Here is a 21,317-nt window from a genome sequence, read left to right on the forward strand (position 1 = left end):
TCTCCATCCCTTCTCCACCCAGCCTGGATTTGTGCCTGGGATTGCCCCCACTCACATGCAGGACCCTGCACTTGGCCTGGTTGAACTTCATGAGATTCACATGGGCCCACCTCTCCAGCCTGTCCAGGTCCCTCTGGATGGCACATCCCTTCCCTCCAGCATCGACCGCACCACACAGCTTAGCGTTGTTGGCAAACTTGCTGAAGGTGCACTCAATCCCACTGTCCATGTCACCAACAAAGATATTAAACAGCACCAGTCCCAGTACCGACCCCTGAGGAACACGATTCATCATAGGTCACCACTTGGACATTGTGCCATCGACCGCAACCCTTTCAGTGTGGCCATCCAGGCACCTCCTGATGCACCGAGTGGTCCATCCAGCAAATCCATCTCTCTCTGATTTAGAGACAAGGATGTTGTGTGGGACACTGTCAAATGCCTTGCACAAGTCCAGGTAGATGACGTTGGTTGCTCTTCCCTTACCCACCAACGCTGTGACCCCATCACAGAAGGCCACCAAATTTGTCAGACACGATTTGCCCTTAGTGAAGCCACGTTGGCTGTCACCGATCACCTCCTGCTTTTCCATGTGCCTTAGCAGAGTTTCCAGGAGGATCTGAGACAGGCACCCAGTCAGACCCTTCTGTTCTTCTCTAATAACGGGGAATGTTTAAGAATCCACCACTATTTATGCTCTGTGTCCTGTGAGCTTTCTTTTTTCTCCTTTCAGTCCCATGAAATGAAAAATATATTGATTTGGATATAGTTCCTGAGGTCTACCACACCCTGCTGAGCAGTTCAGCTCCTGTAAAGAAGCCTCTCCTATGGAAGGTCTTCCTGTATGAGATAACTGTGCTATACCAAGCTGCACTGCTGCATGTAAAATACGGGCTCTGTAGACTGTAAGAATTAAGAATTAATTTACCATACGGAATTCCTCTGCTTGTACGTAATGTTCAACCAGAAGTCCCAGGATGTCGCCATGGCGGATGGCATTGTCAAAATCTTGTTCAGCTAGGAGAAGTTCACACTGTCTGACTGCTTCTTTGGGATCTTCAGAGTAAACTCTAGTAAAAGAGCAAAACCAAACTGTGAACAACCTGGGAGAGAGCGTTCAGCTTGGGGGAAGATTATTTTTTTTTTACGGTTGTTACGTTTCACAATCGCCTTTCGGACAGAACTACACCTGCCTCAGTCACTGCACTTGTATTTCAGGTTACCTTTTTGTCTCTAATGTAAACAGCACTTTAAAAAAAAATAATAAAAACACATAATGTTTTCTCTGCTAGAAAAACGTAACAGCAGCTTTTCGAAGAGAGTCTGCAAATTATTTGTCAAACTGTAGGCACTAGTACAACTTTTCTTCCTGTACGCTAGTTCTGCCATTGCCTCACATGCTCTGAATGCTGCAGCTCACCTCCGAGCGTGGACGAATCGCTTAATCAGGGTGATCTTGCTTTGCAAATGGGCGAGTTTGCTTTCCTGTTCCAGGGGGCTTCTCGTCTTTGCTTTTGAAAGGCACTTATATGCTTCTGTCAGCGCCCCTTGTGCCTTCTCATAGCTCTGATACTCATCAATTTCTACCTGCAAGAGGAGAAATGGGATGAAAGTCTTGCTCCAGAGCTAACAAACCAAACCCCTTGAGCGGGGAGGGAAGGGGGATGTACCTGAGCACACGCCTCGTAGAAACCCGCCAACAGGTCAAGGGCCCTTCCTTTGGTATAGAAGCTAATGATGTTCTTCATAATCTCGGGGTCCTTACGCCAATCCAGGGATTGTAGATAGTTGGCTGCCATGATATAAATCTCCCTTTGTCCGGAAACTCCGGCAAAGAAGACGATTTTCTCGGTATCTCCAGATTTCAGCAGTGCCTTCATCGCCTAGGAATGGGAAGCGGGGGTACGGGGGAAGAGGGGGAAAAAATATCATTGTGAATGCAAAAGCCCAAGCTATGCCAAGACGGCTAGGAAGCCTCCTCTGGATAGCCTACTGTATAAAGGCCGTTCCAAGATTTACTACTCAAAACACCCTTGTTTTGAGACATCTTAGAAAGGTAATCGGCTCAGCCTCTTCAGCTTTTTTTCTACCCATCCAGGCTGACCTGTAGCTTGTTCCCTGCTTGCGTGTATTTCTTGGTCGCCATGTGGTAATTGCCTTGTCTCATGCAGCAATCAGCAATTTGCTCCAACAGCTCCTTCCGGGACTCCTCAGAGAAGTCCTTGGAGCCCTTCGAGACGGTCATCTTCTCAGCCATCTCCTCTGTGATGGTCAGGTTCTGCTTCAGGCAAAGTTGCAGAGCTTCGTGGTACTAAAGGAAGTGAGAAAGCACCAAAAAGTGAGGTTTGCAAATGTGACTGTGGTACTTCATGTTGCTTGTGGTGTGACGTACAGAAATTAGCAACCCGAAGGCACAAACGCCAGCAGCTGGGGGTGCTCTGTCTAGAACACTGTTGTGTCGTTAAGCACCCCAACATCACGTCCTGTTCCAGTACACGCTGTCTCATTTTGTTCACTAAGCTCGCGTTTGTTCTTCCATGAAGACCATTGTTTCTCACCTGTTTCCCCAGCGGATGCCAGGGTGGCACTGAAGATTCACCCGTTTTGTCTCTTTGAACACAATGTTCTCAGAGACGCGAGTCAAATAATTTATTAGGCATGATTGATTATATTCAGGTTTTTGGCATAAATACAAGCATTTAAAAGATTTTGTTAAACATGTTGCTACTCCCCATATAGGAACAAATTATGAGTAGAATATACAATAGCTTTTAGTCCGGAAGAGGGCTGCCGTACCCTTGCAAAACATGGAAGAAAGTAAGACATAGGAGCTCGTTAAGGGGCAGTGGGTACAGGACTGTTCTGGTGACCACAATAATGAGGGCAAGGGAGACGCGCATAGAAGTTTAGGTACGAAATGAAGAGCCTTAATTACACTGGTGGTATGACGAGAGGGACAGCATCGGGGTTTTTTGACTGATGATGTTTTAATTTCCCCATCTCCAACTATGTTAGAGAGTAGGAGTTTTTCTTTTCCCAAGAGAGCAAAATCTGCAGATTTTAAGCCAGAAATAAGACAAAAAGTCAGGAATCCATTTTTAGAGTTGAGCCAGTGGGCTACCACCCCCGACTCGTTGGCATGAGCTGAAGCTTCAAACCTTACAGATGTCCCCACCTATCTGTTTACCAACAAAGATAACCGTATGTGCACGCACGTACGCACACGGCGTGCTCCTCTTTACCAGCACGTGGAAGGCTCAGAGAAGCTGGAGTTCACCTTTTTGGCTGTCAGCAGCAACTCCATTGCCTTCTCATACTGAGCGTGTTCAATAAAAAAATCCGAACAGCGGGCTAGCAGGGCTGGGTCTGATTTCTCATCCAGGTCCTCAGCAATTAGCTGCAGGGCCCCAAACTGCTGCGTGGCAAAGGCTAGCTCCAGTGCTTTGGAGAAGTGTCCTGCCTGCAAAATTAAGAATGAGTCTTTAAAGACTAGAATAAACACCGCAGAGTTTACCAGATACCCTAAAGTGGCTTAATTACCCACCCTGAAGAAATGACTAAGAAACAGTACATATAGTAAAAACTACAGGGTTTTTGTAGTAGAACATTAAATCCTCTGCTGTAGGAACTATTTCAGTTTAAAGCTTGGTATTTTTTTTACTAAAAAGACATTTACCTTGTGGTATAACATGACGGCTCTGTCCATTTGCTCCCCCTTTTCCTCATAATAGCAGGCTGCCTCTATCATGTCTTCAGGAGAGCTCAGAAGAGCCAGGTTCATCAGCTGATCATCGAGATTGTTCTCCTATTCAGAAGCAAAGATTTGGCTCTAGGCGTGCAGCAAACAGATTTCGTGCTTCTGCCTTCTGGCAAGGCTACGGCTTGGTACTGTCCCCTGGCAGCCCATCGACCCCCTGTTGTGTAAAACCTATACTCAACCCAGGTACCTTTGAGCTGCAACGATGATAATTCGTTTCAGGCAGTTTTCTCTTGAGCTATACAAGAAAATAACGTCCTGTACATCCAAGGCTTTAATGATGCAGGCAGAAACCAGGAGCACCATCCCAGTGGGCTGTACATGAGCAAGCAGCGTCTTGCACGAGAGAATGGGCACAAATAACTTGTACCACTGGCGTTCTGTATGCTGCCAAAGGATAGAATCCTACTTTGCTTTTTGGACAGAAATGTACCTCTTTGCATACCTTACACAAGCGGATGGCATTGTTAAATGCCCGGGCCCTGGTGTAGAAATGAACAGCCTGCTTGATTTCATCCTGACTTTCATACTGGCGCGCCAAGTGATACGATGCTGCCCAATTCCCCGTTTCATTTGCTATTTCAGCAGCCTGAGAAGGAAATCATACAGCTTTACTTTGTGCCCATACCCATCCCAGGAATGAGAAGTCTCTGGAAGCGGATGGGAGCGGGCTGCCTTACCTTCTGAATGTTGCCCTGAAAGCAGTATATACGGACGAGGGAAAAATAATCCTGAGCCAGCGCATAGTATTTCAGCGCAGATTCCATATCTGATTGGCTCTCCAGATACTGTGCCCACCACTTCCACAGGCTCCTGGAAAAGCAACAATATTAATTACCGTAACAAAATTGCCAGAGACTGCATTTTTCACTCCTAGAGATACTGAACTCAAGACTCGATATATTTTTTTAGAATGCAGGCAAGGCTTTAACCCCAGCTGACAGATGACATTAAAAGGCCTGCACTGTAAGGGAGGCCAGCCTAGATATCTACTGTGGCAGTTTTTGAGCGAGACGTAGCATTGTTCTGAAAAGCTGTAGGAGGATCGTAAGGGCTCGGGCAGGGGCTGAACTTGTGGCTGAGAGGAGTCACACTCCTCCTTCCCGGCTCTCTTCCCAAGCTGTATTTCAGACCTGAAAGTCCCACCAGGGAGAAAGAACAAGCGTAGCACTGACTTGTCTTTCGTCTTGTTGACGTAGTTCTCCAGGGCTTGTAAGTCTTCAGAGAGCATTCGAGGTACCTCGAACCTATGCGTGTCTGACTTCTCGTAGCTGTAGAGAAAACAGACCGTGTTAGATGTGAAATGACTACCTTCATGTTAGCTCACTTCCTGTGTAAAAAAAAAAAAATAAATCCATTTCATGTTGTTCGACAGCTGCAGAGTGACAACACTGGTAACACTGCTTCAGTTGTATTATTAGGTTCCCTGTGAGACCAGTTGCAGTCTGCCAGCACCATCAAAAATAAAAAGTTCAATGGTTCGGCAAGGCACCTGAAATCAGGGAGGCAATGTGATCAACCGGAAAGTAAATACTTTAAAAGCGTCAGTGATGGCCCAAAGAAATATCCCAGAAAGCTCCCCAAACATCAAGCACATCCCCGGGCAAGTGGCCGAAAAGGTGGCGAGAGCCCTGGGCTGCTCATCCTGCCCAGTCCTTCTGCCATCCACTGCAACCTTGGCCTCTTCTCCACCACCGGGAGATCGCTGCACTTACGCCACCAGCCACCGTTAGAGTCTCTCCTCACCTCCCTGCCCACCATGATCATCTAATGGGTCAGTCTGATCACATCAGAGCTCTACTTTGACTCTGAACAGAAGTGATCTATTATTATCATCATCATCATCATCATCATCATCATCATCATGAGGCTTCCTATGGCAAAACTCATGTTAAGCCAAGATTTCAAACAAAAAATACAACACACAAAAATCACCTCCCCTGGCTTCTTTAGGGACTCGTCACTCACAGGAGAGGACCAAGTGCCAGAAGCACCCAAGTCAGACTAAATTCTGCCACAGCAGTTGTGCCTGGGACTCTCAGGAGAAGTAAACAAGTGTTTTTGTCATGGAAAAGGAAGGAAAAGAGGGCAGTGGTCTTCCAGAGACAAGTACGGGATTGGATACTCGTGGGGTTCAACTACTGGCCCCGACAAGACACTCAACCTTCCTGACGCTAAGCTTTATTAGCCTGGGAGGGTGCTGGGAAGTTTATTGTAACAATGCTTTCACTCCATGAGATAGAAAGCACCAGAAACAGGAAAAGACTTTAATTAATTATTAGTAGTCATCCCCAGACATCCTCCTAGCCTGTCCCCAGTCTTCACAGGAGAACAAGGCTCCCAGTCCCCTGGGTACTGCAGGCTGGTGCTTACTGGGTGAGCGCAAGGCTGTGCTCTCCGGTTGCCTCCAGGTGCTTCGCGTAGTTGTAGTACGTGGTGCGTAGGTGAACCCGATCGTGAGCTTCAGCTGTTTCGATGGCTTTCTGCCACTGGTTTGAGGCTTGATAGAACTTGTTCAGGAGGTTGTAGCGTTTGCAAGCCTTGTACAGCCGCTCCGCGTCCTCCTGGAAGGAGAGCACACAAACACCTCGTTAGCTCCAACCGGTGTTTCGTGGGTGTCCTTACTGCACTTCAGAGTAGTTTATTAGCGCAGGTCATTGTAATGCAATTAAAGTAACAATTCAGGCAGGGGGTTTAACCAACTAAATATACGTAGCCTGGAATAGCACATTACTGGGAAACAGGATGTTTATGTGAAAATAAGAAAAGCACTCAGATCCTAGCATTTACTGTACAGTATCAACTCGGGGGTGACATGAGCAAGCCATCAACAATTAAACGCTGTCATCAGGAGCGTAAACCATATCAGAAAGGGGAGACAGGCTCATGTGGGGCTACCATTGACTGCCACGCCGCCTACCCAGAGGAGATGGTCCAGGAGAAGGTCCCAGGCACAAGGGGTTTTGGCAAGAAGGCGTTATGTGCCAGGGGACTCCCTGCAACCTCCGAGCAGGTCTCAGAGGTAGCGACGCTGCCCATGGATAAATGCCATCCATTCCTGGGAATAAAGGCTATTAGCTTAAGACAGAATTAGAAAAGGAGCATTTTGCCGATGCTGACGCAAGGGCGAGCAAATTTGGAACAACTATTTTTGCGCATTGAGAGGTACTCGCGTGGAAGGAGCATTTTCCTGCTCCACCCAACTGCTGTCCAGCTGAACACTATATTTAGTAAATTGAGATTATCTGTCCAAGACAGAAAAATAGTTTGTCTCTTATTGTTTCAAATGCAAAAAAGCACAGAAAGTAGAGATGCAAGAGGCCTGCACTATGATTCTGTATGAGCTGAAAAAAACGCAACAGGACTGCATTCTTTTGGCTACGTTTCCCCTCCACCTCTCCAAATAGACCTAAATATCCCAAAGAAGGAATATTGACACTTTCCAGCCTCATAGCTTTCTCTGCCAGGAAGCTTTTCCAAACATTTAGTTTGAATTTTCCTTTTCTTCTTCAACTCAGAATAATTACTCTATCTCTCTAGCATTTATGCTCTTCAAATAGTTGTAGATTGCTAAACACCTTTTTAAGCCAACTTCTAATTATTTGGCCATCTTAAAGATTCCCTTGCCTGTGAAATCTTTTCAAGAGCTTAACAATTTGTCCTGATTTTCTCTGAACTTCTTCCAGTTCATCAGTGTTTTTTTCTGGTAATGAGCTACTTAAGGGTGGAAGTCAATGTTCCAGCTGTAGCTGCAACAAATACATAGACAGAAATTATCAAATCAAAGCCCCAGGATGTGGCGTCTCCTCAAAGGCAGCCCCAAAAAGATTTTTGCTGTCAGAGCACCTTGCCATTTTTTCTCTAATTCCTGATTTCCTATGAACTGCGGGGTATTGCACCAATTCTGCTTTCCCAGTTTTCCCCTCTTACAGCTCATATGCCTGGATCTTTTATGGTTCCCACTCTAAAAATCTCTGCTTTTCTTACAGATCATTGATGAAGACACTAAATAAAGGCAAATCGAGTGGAATACATCCTCCTATCCTTCATCTAAATCAACAGCACTCCGGTCAGTTTTCAATCCACGCGATAACGCTGATCTCAAACCTGGTTTAGACCTCCCTTCTATTGGTGATCAAGGGGAGAGGGGTCAGCCTGCAATGGAGACACATGAGAAAGACAAGCTCCATTTCGGTGTGTATTTGCTGCCTGGTTGGGCTCCAGATACAGGTCCAAGGGCCAGTCGCCCCATGCGCCAGACTACGGGGAGAAGAGCGTGACCTGGGAGTTACGGCTCTTACGGCAGGAGAAGCCGGGATGGAAATGTGGGCGAGGAGAGGAGAGCAGGCATCCCTGGGACAGCACAACGGCAGCTCTCCAACCCCGCAGGAAACATCAATTTTGCCTAAACTGCTTAAATGCCTTAAGCCAGCCCTCACTCTCGGCCAGAACACAGCCTTAGCCTTTCACTCTACAAACAAGCATGTCAAAATGGAACTTGCGTTTCCCATGTTGGACCTTAAAATACGTTTGTTGAAACATTTTAGCTGGAATACTTTAAAGCACATCCGTTTTTTTAACCCAGTCAAACCTAGAATGATTAAGCTGTGAAAAATTATGCCCCAAGAAAACAGGTTATCTGTTTAACGTTTCACGCACAGACCATCCTTAAAAGATGTTTCCTTCGTTCAGCAGTTTCCTCCACTCAGCAATTTTTCAAAGGGGAGTAAAACTCCCACATAAATTCTGTACAACAGTTAAGAAAACAGACAAATTAATTTGCCCTTAGGCGGCTATGGCTCCTGGTTCTCTTATTTCCAGCCATCAGATTCTGCCACGCTCGTTCTCATCTGCTCTCTGAGGAAGAAGAAGGGGGCTCAGGGGACTGCCAAGCCTCTCCCGCTCGGTGTCACGCAGGAATCGCGCAGCACGGGGCTGCGCTATGCTGAAGGAGATGCCCATTTCCCCAGGACAAACTCAGCTTCAGGAAAATAACTGTCAGAACTAGTCTTCGTCACTTCTTGGAAACCGGGCAATGGGTTTTACTCCCCTTCAAGGTTTTTGCATCATTTAAAAAAAAAAAAAAAAAGATCAGTTTCTCATTTTTCCCCCTAGTTAAGCGAGTGGAAGTTTTTAAGGCCAGGCTGGACGGGGCTCTGAGCAACCTGATCTAGCGGGAGATGTCCCTGCCCATGGCAGGGGGGTTGGAACTAAGTGATCTTTAAGGTCCCTTCCAACCCTAACGATTCTATGATTCCCAGGTGCGCAGGGTCGGCGGGGCTTACCAGCATGCCCAGCTGAATGGCCAGCATGGCCACTCTGGCCTCCTGCTCCGGTTCTTGTTCAGCCTCCCTCAGCGCCCTGGCTCCTCTCGCGTGACCCATTTTTCCAAGGCAAATTTTGGCAACGTCGAGCCTCTGAGTCTTCACGCACATGCGAGCCATGTTCTCCCAGACAGCCTCGCTGCGAGAAACGGGAAAAAAAGGAGAGGCGTTACAGTGTCACCTTTAAGGCTTGGGTGCTGAGCAGGGGAGATGCAAGGGAAGAGGAGAGTGTGACAGGACAAACCACCAGTACGTCGGATACTTGCTGGATATAAGAGAGCGACTCCAGTTGCTGTGTAAAGATTGAAGAGGAACAGAAATAGGCCTCAGACATAACGGTTAGTTCTGGAGCTGAACGCCCACAGCCTCAAGGAAATATCCCAGGTTTTGTTGTACACCAACGTGTAAGCAAAGGCAGTTACGTTTCCCCGTATATAAACATTTAACACACACCCAACACTGTGGTTCTCGCTGTAGCTGCAATGTACAGACATTCACAACACCCCCACATCGACGTTCAGAATTCAAAAGAAAAATGATGAGAAAAGTCTTATAAATAAACCTTACACTGGAAACGTCCTGCTACCATCCTGCAGAGTTCAACCAGAGACCAGCTGTTAGGAGCCCAGTGGTTGCACTCAACAACGGGGACCAATGCGTAGGAAACAACTGACCAAACTATCATGGTTTAATTTAAAATTTGCATTAAAAATGGCGCACAGGAAAGCTTTGCGATGCTCAAAATGAGAACTCCTCTGGGCTAAGAGCTTACGTTTAACTTTGCAAAACCCTCCGCCATGAGGGAGGCAGGGCCTGGCCGAGCACCGCGCTCCCCAACGGCAGGTCCCAGCAGGCAGCAGCGCTCAGCACGACCGTGACACAGTTGACCATTATATGGGGTGACAAGCAAAGATTTGTGGAGATCCTATTTACATTTGAGGCTCTCCAGAATAAAACGCAATATATTCGACTAACAGAAACCACAAGCATTCAGAAGGGTTGAAGTTCAACCAGGCCAAGTGCAGGGTCCTGCATGTGAGTGGGGGCAATCCCAGACACAAATCCAGATTGGGCAGAGAATGGCTTGAGAGCAGCCCTGAGGGGAAGGGCTTGGGGGTGCTGGTGGATGAGAAGCTCAACATTCACCGGCAACGTGAGCCAACAGCCCAGAACCCCCCAGCAGCCTGGGCTGCATCCCCAGCAGCGTGGGCAGCAGGGTGAGGGGGGGATTCTGCCCCTCTGCTCCGCTCTGGGGAGACCCCCCTGCAGTGCTGCCTCCAGCTCTGGGGCACCAACAGCAGAAGGACAGGGAGCTCTTGGAGCGGGGCCGGAGGAGGCCCCGGAGATGCTGGGAGGGCTGGAGCCCCTCTGCTGGTGAGGACAGGCTGAGAGAGCTGGGGGGGTTCAGCCTGGAGAAGAGAAGGCTCCGGGGAGACCTTGGAGCCCCTTCCAGTCCCTAAAGGGGCTCCAGGAAAGCTGAGGAGGGACTCTGGACCAGGGAGGGGAGCCATGGGACAAGGGGGAATGGTTTTAAACTGGAAGAGGGGAGATTGAGATGAGATCTGAGGAAGAAATTCTCGTCTGTGAGGGTGGTGAGCCCCTGTCCCAGGTTGCCCAGAGAAGCTGTGGCTGCCCCATCCCTGGAGGTGTTCAAGGGCAGGTTGGATGGGGCTTGGAGCAACGTGGTGTGGTGGGAGGTGTCCCTGCCCAGGGCAGGGGGTGGCACTGGGTGCTCTTTAAGGTCCCTTCCAACCCAAACCATTCTATGATGCCATAAAACACATTTTTTTTTCATGTGTGAACCTCAGCAGAGGTATGGTCTGTACAGTTCTCAGCCGTCACCACAGCACAAAATAAGTACCTAGATGATAAAAGCAGAAAAAAAAAAGAGTTTGAATGACACTTCAGGTTCTGCATCTGCAAGCAAATCCCCTTCCAGTTTTCCTATGATTAAAATGTTTTTGTCTTCCCAGTTGCTGTGGGAAAGCCCTGCACAAACAGGGGAAAGTGACTAACCGGGAAGAGACACGACGTGCTGTTGAACACACACAATAAAGAAAGGCAGAGAAAAAATGCTTTTCCTAATTAACCTTACAATTAGATCATCTTTTATTTGCAACTACAACTGGTATAAATTTTTCAGGCAATCAACATAAATATGCGACATAAACTTCATGAAGGCCAAACGACGCAGAGAAAATAAAATAGGATCAGAAGTGATAAACCAGGGGCAAATTTCAGATAGGGCAGAAGTTTTCCTTGTTTCGAAAAGCAAAAACGCATGTCTGAATATTTTACCAAACTCCTTACCTCTGCATGTCCACGCGGTTCAAACGCAGCCTGCTCTCGTGCTCTGCTCCCACGCTTCCCAGTCCCCCCGACCGGGGAGCCAAAAGGGCCACTGACACAGGGCCACTGACACAGGGCGAGCACAGCCGGTGCTGCAGTGAAAGGCCGTAACACAAACCTCAGCACCAGCCCGTCCGTGCATCGCTGCTCAACAGAGAAATGCTGACACGGCAGCGGAAGCTGTGGCCATCCTAATTTGTAAAAAGTTTGAATTGGTTTCTCTCTTATTCTAGTCACTGCCTGTTATCTGGAACTGGAAAAAAGCAGGAAAAACACCTTTAGGTCGCGTTAGATATCGTCACCCACCTGGCTTTGACAAACAAGGCCAGTGATTTCTGTCATTAGTAAAAAAATGTCAAATCTCGCGTGCGTGGGCGTGGTGGCACTTCACTACACACAAGGAAAAGAAATATGATCTCCAAAATCTGTAGCATGCCAGAAGAGGTTGCCACTAGCCATTCCACTCTGGGTGAAGGACTGCACGCCTGCGCTGGGCTTTGTCAAACCAGCTAACAGCAAGTTTCTGGACGGAAATAAGACCTTTATTTTTCAGAGCTTTGATAGCTCATAGTTCCCTCAGTGCAAGAAGGTGAGAGTCCATGGGCTTGAACAGATGAGCGGATGAGAAATCTTACGTACACTATAGGGAGTCGAAACTTTTGAAAGCAAATAGACCAAATAGCGTATTTTAAAATACAAAGTTAAAAGATAACAGTGTGCAGAGACACACAGCAGGAGTTAGAAGATGGTGCTCATCATCTACAGGCTGCATTAGGCTTTCCCGAATGGCAACGGCTCCTGTCAACTTCAGAACTCGGTGGGAGCTGCTGCCCCAGGGATTCCTCTTCGGGAGCCCCTGCCGCAGGCACAGCCTGTCCCTGGGCCACCTCGGCACCCACGCCCCCCTACGCAGCGCACCGCTCGGGTGCACCTCTGCCCTAAGGAGCTGGAGCTCTGCCCTCCCATCCCTCCTCCACACTCTGAACCTTTGCAAAACCAACCGGAGAGGTCCGGCAGCAGGCACCGTTCGGGTGCGACACAGAGAGAGCAAGAAACATCTCCAGCTGATGCGCTCTGCCTTTAGATTTATTTTGGCAAGCGCTGCCTTCCCGACAGATGGTGAGCCGGGCAGACGGTGAGCACACACCAGATTCAGTGCTGCGGTCAAACTGGACAAAAGGCTAAATTTGGAAGTGTTCACCATAGAGCAGCGCTTGCATGGACTCATTCAGTGCTGAGACCAAAGCCAGAGGCAGGCTGAGAGCAGCCCACCAGCACAAGTACCCATGGAACGTGAAAACATGCCTCCCTCTGACCATCCCTTCTCCTGCCTCTGCCCTCCAGAAGCTCTTCCAGGAACATTCCATCCGATGAACCCGGCGCTGCTCTGCACAGAGAAGTCCCCATTCTCCCAGGGGAGCTAAGGACAGCTTTGTTAGCAGCGGCATGGGGGAGGACCCATGGCCAAACCTTCTCCCCTGCAGCAGAGGCTGGTTCTTTCCAGGAGACACGTCCCTGGCGAGAAGGACACTGCTCTTATAAGGTGTATGATTTCAATTTTCCTCCTGCAGCAAAATATTACAAAACTGTTTCTGCTTTGAGAGACCATTCATTTTAGCACCACTCTCCATATCACACTGCTAAGGTACCTAAGTATTTCTGACACAGCAACATACTATTTGCTTGCAAAGACCATCTTCACATGCATATATTGTATACTTACTAATATACTTATGTTTGTATTTATTATTTTCATATATTGTTTATTATATCTTATTTAAAAACTAGAAAGGTACCAGAGTAACACCCTGCTGTGAAATGCAGAAGATCCACAGTACTTTACAAAAATGAACTCCCACCCAAAACGCAGAAGGTTTCACAGCCTGGCGGAGCACAAACCGCAGAGCCGCTGCTGCCCCAGGGATTCCTCTTCACACGCAAGGGCACGGAGCGTGTCTCACCGAAACCACGGGGGGACAACGCAGCGGATCCACGCTCCCCATCCCAGGCCAGGGCCAGGACTCTGGAACTGATCCACCCACAGCTCCTGCAGAAAGACCAGGGGACCTTTAGCCAGGATCTCAGTTTTACCTTTGCCCTGAAAAAGCACCTCCAGCTTCTCCACACCACGGCTGATCCGAGAGAACAGACACTTTTCATAGCGCCAAATCGGTTTTTAGGGATTTCCCTTGCAAACTACTCAGTGCGAGGCAGCTGGAGGGCTTGCTGGCAGGAGTGGGCAGGCCGGCAGGCAAAGGATGGGTTTGGAGAAGAGAACGATCCAGGAAGCATCAGCAACACGCTTCCATGTTTCTCCATGTCTGAGGAAGACCAGCCTCGGCCTTGGACGGCACGACCTCCCTGGCAGGCGGACACCTCCAGCAGCAGAACAAGAGTCCTGCCCATCCGTTTTGCTGCCCCTCGGGAATATGGGCAAAGGAATGCAGGTCAGGTTCAGGAACAAGAACCAGGAGGTGCAGCACAGGCTCACTGAAACCCCAGGCAAAACCAGGGCTTGGGTCTCAACAGTTGTCAGCGCAGCGAGAAAGACGCATCTGCCCTCGCATCCCTAAAAGGCAGCAGCAACCCTTCTTTCCAGGGCTGGCCCCACTGTTGCACGCAAAATGCCAAGGAATGATTTACCCTGCCCCCAGCTCATGCTCTGGGAATTTCCTGTTCTTCCCCTCCTCCTCCTTTTCTCCCCCCCTGGAAAGCCGCTCGCATCTGTACTTCATCAGCCCAAGCTGGAAGCTCAGGGCAGAGCAGGCGCAGGGATGGGCCGCCCGCGGCACCGCAGCCGCGCTCAGCCGCCAGAGAGCGAACCTCGGTGGGACAGGGCACAAGTGTTATGACATAGTTAATGAAAAAGCTTTTCTTCCCTTACATCCCATCTTTTGCATCTGTTTTTCTATGAAACTGCGTTTATGGCACCTAACAGTCTAATTTCACAATGCCTTCTGCTCCTATGTATTTTTCACTGCCCATTTTGCATGCAAATTTAAAGAGAAAATCCACTAAATTGATTATTATTTAGAAGTGCTGGAGATTTATATGTCACTACAAAATCTCTCTCCCTCTATTTAACGCGGTATATTTGGAAAATGAACATAGGTTCCATCTCTTGCCTCTAAGGACCTCGAACAGGAGAAAAACAAGAATCTCTTTCCAATTTGGGCCCCGCTTCCTCGAAGAAGTTCCCTAAGCATTCTGCTTTAACAGACTACTGTATTGGAAAGGGAAATACCAAAATAAGATATAATATCTATAAGATATAATATCTACAAGATATAATATCTACAAGACTATATAATGTATAGTATGTAATAATATATTATTGCATCCCTATAGCACTGTATTATATATAATATATCGTTCTTATATTATTACATCCCTCATGCATCCATCTACCTGGACAGGTGTCCCCTCGTGCCACAGGCACAACCTGGGCTGTCAAAAACGGAAATAAATCCGGCAAGTTGGAGAGCTTTCGCTGACCTGCGGGTGGGACAAGGGAGCTTCCCTTCCCTAGCACAAAATAAACCCCCCAACAAATTCCGAGCAGATTCTCAGCAGGTTTCTCACCAGCCAACTGGATGCGCAGAGTCAGTGCCAAGTGTTTGCTATGAGACTGACCCCAGCGGAGACGGCGGGGGGGCGGGCAGCGGGCACCACCCTTCCCCAGCCTCCCCCCGCTGCCTACGTGCTGCTCGGGGCTGTTTGCTGTGCAAAGGAAAAGGATGGGACAAAGCAGGTGCTGCTTCCTAAGGAAAATTAACAACGTCTATTACTATTTTTCAAACATTAATCCCTTGTCTGGATCTCAGTAACTTAAAAGTTGCGCTTTCCAACCCCTGAAAAAAAGTGTTAGAATAATGTCCTCCGGCGGAAAAGTACAACAGGGGGTGATTCTGACCAGGTAAGTCACGTAGGATCAACTTTACATTCACATAATTTGACAGAGCGGTTGCAGGATAAAAGCATCATGCTGCGGACCACAACGGCTACAGGGGGCTTGGGCATGGCCAAATGAGACAAATTAGCAGGGATGAAAAGCTGATCTAGGGAAAATTTGAAGCACGTCAATAAAAATGGACGCGGATCTTATCTTCAAACCACCGCAAAATAAATAGAGACTCCAAATGTCAAAATTGGTGACTTACTGTCTGTTCTCTTGTAACTTGGAAAAAACTCAGGATGTGAAAAAAGTAAAGTTTTATCTGACGTCGCTAAATTATGTTAGATGCTTTCAAAATGCATTTTTTGGATTCTGGTTATCCCCATACAATGGGACTAAAAGATCGCAAGGAACTAAATAATATATGAAAAGTTGCAACCATGCAATGAGATTCTTGATAGCGATCGTCGTATTAAATGAGTGCGTCTCTGAGAACCACGACGTCAGCCATTTTTCATGTACGATCGAAACATTGAAAGCTACCTCGATTAGTCCTAAAAGCTCTGCCCTTGGCAGAAACAGAATGTTCGATAAAGCGACAAAAGCTTTACAGGACAGTATCTATAAGATCACATTAAATACACAGCTTTGTCTCTCCCAAACTTACCCTGGCAAAGTCAACACCAAGCTATCGTTGAGTGTGAATTGTATCAAACACACCCCTTGTGTCCTGCGGAATGCAGCAAGCGCTGCAACTGAATACGCTGCCGCACGTTTATCAGTAGAGAAGCGTCCATTAAGGTGATTTATTTTTTCTTTTTAAGGATCAGAAGGATTCCTGGGCTGTTTTGTACCGGAAGCACAAGATCTCTGAGTGAAGACAGAGAATGTAATTCAATTAAAACTGTAACAAAAATGAATAACTGAGCCATTTTGGTATAAGTAGGCTAGGAAAATTTCCGGATCTTTGCAAAACTCATTTAATTTTGACTTGGTGTAATCTACTCATTTGGAGAACTCCCTGATTTTACATGTTTAGATACTGTTATTAGTTGAACAGACTGATAAAAAGCCATTTGCCTATTAAAAAATAATAGAAAAAAAGATTGTGCCCCGCATAAACAACTCTAAAGAGAATTTATTAGGTAGTAAACAGACAAATTCAGTATGGAAGCCCCTAGTTACCTGATTTAATCTAAATTATTGAGATTCTGAAAGTAAAACTATATTTACATAACTGAATTCTCACCCAGGAAGACCCAGAATGCTTTATAAGCTGCTACGCAAATTGTGTGGAGTAATTTAACCTCCCGCTGAGCAGAATCACTCTCTAGCATGGAACAATTAGCAAACAGCTCCTACCAGACGAGAAGGTCCACCAAAAATTTTGCCATGGGGAAAAAAAGTCCTCACGTGCTTGTTGAACTACTGCAGCCAACAGCAAAGCCTACCGCCTTGCCTCGCTCCTCACGCTCCAGGCTCATCCCACATTACCTGGGCGGGCCGGAGGCTGCCGGGCTGCTGGCCTTTTCGCTCTGTCAGCCCTGAGCGGGCTTCCCAGGAAAATTTCCATCATCCCAAAACCTCGAAGTGACAAATCATTTGCGTTGTGGCAGTTCCCAACAGCAGGGAGACAACAGGGACTCGAAATCATGCTGCCTTTTCAGAGAGGACCACCTCGCCACAGCCAGAGCGATGAACCATCTGATTTAAGGTCAACTTTGTCACCAGTCCCAAGGTCACCTCCTGTGTTTTACGTGCCAGTGAACTGATCCACCTGACTCATCCGTATCCGTTCCCAGCTGCAACTCACTACATGGCCACCCACCCACCTGCAGCCACAACAAGAGGCAACGGGGTGAGAGAGAGATTTATTTTTTTCCTCTGGGAAAGCTGCCTTAAATGCAAACTCATTGACTTTCATGGATTTGCAAACATAATATGACGAATCTCACAAGTATCATATATCTCAAACCACAAACTAATGCCATGTTGTTTAGATCACCTCTTTGATACTCAAAGGCACTCAAAGACAAGTATGACTTAGGAAGAATAAGATTTACGTTGATGGAATCCAAAAAGAAGGTTGAATATTCTCACACCAAATAATTGCTGTGGAAAGAGGAAGAGATGTGACTAAATTTTAAATAATTAGACTGATTTGTTCAGTCTTTGTAAAATACAATTCCAACATTTTTTTTTTTTTTACATGTAACACGCAAAGGAAGTTTGTGCCCTTCCGAAAATCCATGCTCAGACTCCAACAAATCACAAAAATCAAAGACAGGAGGGGGCAGAAGCAGGTGTGGGATTGCATAGAAGAGATTTTTCCCTAAAGGTAAATCTCTCCTGGCACTACCTGTGTATGATGCTGAATCACAGGCTTAAAATAATAACAAATAATCCACGGGTTACAAAATATGAAAATGTAGTCATTGTTCTTAGGAAATTTTTTCGAAGAATGGCGGACACCAGTGTCTTATTTATATCGAAACTTCTAAACCCAGAGATGCATAGAAACATGACCAAAGGCAGGAAAAAAAAGAAACCAAAGATGCTATACTGCTGGTCAGAGGATGAAGATGTTCAAAGTACCTAAAGCTTAATCCATTTCAGGATTAAAAATGAATCAAGTGCACAGAGGAGAGGTGAATTCATAGCCTGATTTGTACATTCAATTCCAATAGCTGAAACCCAATTATAGGGGCATGTGAACTTCATTGAAATATTTTGCATTCCTCTCAGCAATGAGTCTTAGAAAATAAAATGTTAACTTTCAAAAGATTTCCAACCAGTTTGCCTATGTGTATTGGGTCAGCACGGACCTGTTGACTAAGGGCAGAGTAACTTAGCTGGTAATTAAATCAGTTTCTACTCTCATGTTGTTAATTACACTGATGTGAACTCTTGTGCCAGCATCTCCGGTGGGGTGGGCACGGAGCAGCAGTGCCTGGCAACACAGGTACTCGGCCATGACCTCCCACTGCTCCCTCTCCAGGCTGTTGACAAGAATGTCACACCTTCATCTACAGAATCACAGAATGGCCGGGGTCGGAAGGGACCTCTGGAGATCATCCCGTCCAACCCCCTGCCAGAGCAGGGTCACCTAGAGCAGGTGGCACAGGAACGCGTCCAGGCGGGTTTGGAATGTCTCTAGAGACAGAGACTCCACCACCTCTCTGGGCAGCCTGTGCCAGGGCTCTGCCACCCTCACAGGAAAGAGTTTTTCCTCGTGTATTTCACAATATACCATTTAATACCACACCTTGTACGGTATTTTTTCAGCCTAAAGAATGCTGACAGGCTGCGATGAAGGAAGGGCACATCCACAGGCAATAATGCCCATGCAGCCGGGCAATGCCCACCGAGGATCACTGCCCTAGGCCCAGCCCCCCGGCAGGACCTGCTCCAGCAGCCGATGGAAACATGGAGCAGCCATTTGGAGAGTCAGTCTCTGGAAACATCCACATTCAGGGACAGTTTGAAATGTCCTCAACAAACCTGTTCATTAGAGCTCCTTTTCTTGATGCTTTTCTTGCAGCTTTTGCAGCATCAGTGCTGTGCTCCTGGCTCGCCGTATGGCAGCCGATTTGGTACTGGGTTGTGACCACAGACATTTATGAAGCAGCTTGGAGAAGCTTTTCCATGCCCTGGGCACTGGCAGGAGGTGCCCTGGCTTCTCAGGGGCACCGCGGAGCCTCAGGGCAAAGTGGGATGCGGGGCTCGGGTCTGGGCCAGCCCCACACAGCTGCAATGCAGCGATTTTCAACTTCGTTCACATCGTAACACTTGCAACCGCCTGTTCAGACACCCCAAAGTTCGTTTGTTTATCAGGTTGAGAATCTCGAGATTTTATATTTTTTATGTATCTGCCGTGCTGCTGGGGTTGCAGAGAGGAAGGGGGACACCAGGGGACCCCACACACCCCGCCTTCGTCATGCTGTTCAGCGGCGAACCCCGATATTGTTTTGCTTTCAGTAAACAGCATTTCAAAAATCCCTCTCCTCAATCCGTTTCTGCAGACCTGGTGCTCTGAGGGTTGAGGCTGGGGATTCCTTTTTTTCCCTTTAAAGGGGCCCTGGGGTTCGTCCCCGGGTCCCCGCCATGCGCAGCCCCGCGGTGCTGGGGGAGGGAGGAGGAGCGGGACGGGGAGGGGGGCTCTCCGAGGGGAGGAGGTACAACTTTAGAAGTCTCCATAGTCTTTTCCTTTCAGGAAACACATCCTGTTAATGTTTGACTGCTGTGGCAGTGGCTCTGTTTGTTGCAGTCGACTACGCCCTGAGGCTCACCAAAAACAGCCACAAAAACAGCCATTTCCTCTTCGTGGAGAGGTGGGGGGGCCTTTTCCTCACAGCAGTGGCTGTTCTCCCGTCCCGGCACTTGCAGTTCGGATCTTCAGAGAAGGACACAGCACAGCAAATTCCTCCAGATCCTCCAAACTTGCAGAGCTCCTTTGGGATGACAGCATTCGCCTCCAGCTCGGCTTGGCTTTGAGAGAATGATATTTGTCACGGTTTGCGGGATATTTTGAAGTTCGCATCCAGAAAAAAGGCTGTTGGAGCAGCGCTGGTTGATTTGGAGGACTCGGCGCGCTTGGCACGCTGCTGGCAAGCATCCCCGCCTCTGCCCCGGCAGCAGCTCAGGCTCTCCTGCCCCGAGACTGGATTCTTTCTGGATTCACCTCGTCTCACAAGGAATGGACCTCCCTGTCGTTCAGTTCAGCACAGGACTGGCATTACTTATCAAAGTGCAAGAAGGTGGATAAGCCAGAGCTGGGAAGGACCTAAAAAAGCTTCTCTGTGTTCTTATTTTATGGAATTCTCCTACCTACCTCGCAAAATTCTCATTTCCTTGATCAGAAACACCTCTGGAGTTGACTTTGAGAATGAACGGTGATGTCCTCTAGCCATTCGTAACAGCCTAGCAAAGCTGCCTCTGCTTCAAGCCCAAGTTCAATGTGCTACAGCTGATTGAGACCTCGTGTCTTCTGCAAATAGAGACTGGCAGCAAGCTGACAGTCAGATATGACTGTCCAGAAACTGGTAGCCACAGCTGTGTTGGTAGCCCTGGTCTCACTTATTCTTAACAACGCAGCTGCCTTTACTCCCAACTGGGTATACCAGACGCTGGAAGACGGGCGAAAGCGCAGCGTGGGGCTCTGGAAGATGTGCTGGCTGGCAGAAAAGAGCAGAGGAGGTGGAAGCACGAGTGCCAGGCACGGGCAAGGGGAGGAGCGCGAGTGTGAAGCCCTGGGCTGGGGTTCAGAGTCAGCTGGGTTCCAGGAGTCGCGCAGCACTGTCAAACGTAAGTTCAATCTCTTGTCTTCTCTGCTAGGTCACGAATGATACGGTGTACCTGGTCCCCAGGAGATTTATAGCCTAGCAGAGCCTCCTGAAATCATTGTTAGCTAGTTCAAACATCTCTGAACGTTCATCTCCAAATAAATTAAATCGGGAAAATAAGAATAATTATGTCCACCACCGATGACCTAAACTCCTCCTCCTCCCACCCCAAAAGCAGTAATTTACGTTGTGCTGTCTGGTCTATACAGTGTACGGAACGATGTATTTTGAAAAAATAATCTGTGAATTGTAAATCCGGAGCTTTGCGACATCTGCTGCTCGCTGTTCCCTCTCGCGTTCCTGCTACAAGCACATCCCTTCCTGCGCAGTACATTAAACCCCAACCACAGTTGCTCTGAATAACGTAAAACTTTAACAAAAGACCAAACAAACAAACAAACAAACAAAAAAAGTATTTAGATGCCATGCTAAGTTATTTCTCCCTTCTGTTTCCTTTTGTTGGAAGTGCCAGGAGTGGAAAAGACAGAACTAGTTTTGGTAAAAACATGTATAATTGAGATAGGCCTTAATGCATGCAACTGTTCTTCTTGGTGAAAATACACAAATAGTATATACTGCTTTGGGAACATGAAAATCATTTGGCATGGTGTATTTCTCATTTTGCAAATCCCACACGTGTGGGATCTGAA

General features: G+C 47.5%; 2 protein-coding genes across 6 annotated transcripts in view; one reads left to right on the forward strand and one right to left on the reverse strand.

Moving 5' to 3' along the window:
* Positions 1–21,317, reverse strand: part of IFT140 (intraflagellar transport 140) — a 93,193-nt gene that overhangs the window by 1,487 nt on the left and 70,389 nt on the right. For all 5 annotated transcript variants that reach the window (XM_063343525.1, XM_063343527.1, XM_063343524.1 and 2 more), the window contains 11 exons: positions 9,043–9,220; positions 6,131–6,321; positions 4,933–5,028; positions 4,438–4,570; positions 4,203–4,346; positions 3,677–3,805; positions 3,278–3,460; positions 2,105–2,311; positions 1,671–1,883; positions 1,421–1,587; positions 929–1,070 (listed from right to left, as the gene is read on the reverse strand). In XM_063343525.1, coding sequence (XP_063199595.1) covers positions 929–1,070; positions 1,421–1,587; positions 1,671–1,883; positions 2,105–2,311; positions 3,278–3,460; positions 3,677–3,805; positions 4,203–4,346; positions 4,438–4,570; positions 4,933–5,028; positions 6,131–6,321; positions 9,043–9,220 — 1,783 coding nt within the window. The remainder of the gene's footprint in view (positions 1–928; positions 1,071–1,420; positions 1,588–1,670; positions 1,884–2,104; positions 2,312–3,277; positions 3,461–3,676; positions 3,806–4,202; positions 4,347–4,437; positions 4,571–4,932; positions 5,029–6,130; positions 6,322–9,042; positions 9,221–21,317) is intronic.
* The window catches only part of TMEM204 (transmembrane protein 204), a 30,803-nt gene continuing 28,951 nt past the window's right edge, over positions 19,466–21,317 (forward strand). Inside the window, exon 1 of the mRNA XM_063343571.1 lies at positions 19,466–20,629. Coding sequence (XP_063199641.1) covers positions 20,350–20,629 — 280 coding nt within the window. The 5' untranslated portion in view covers positions 19,466–20,349. The remainder of the gene's footprint in view (positions 20,630–21,317) is intronic.

The sequence above is a fragment of the Chroicocephalus ridibundus genome, chromosome 8 (genome assembly GCF_963924245.1).
Source record: "Chroicocephalus ridibundus chromosome 8, bChrRid1.1, whole genome shotgun sequence".
Classification (NCBI taxonomy): domain Eukaryota; kingdom Metazoa; phylum Chordata; class Aves; order Charadriiformes; family Laridae; genus Chroicocephalus; species Chroicocephalus ridibundus.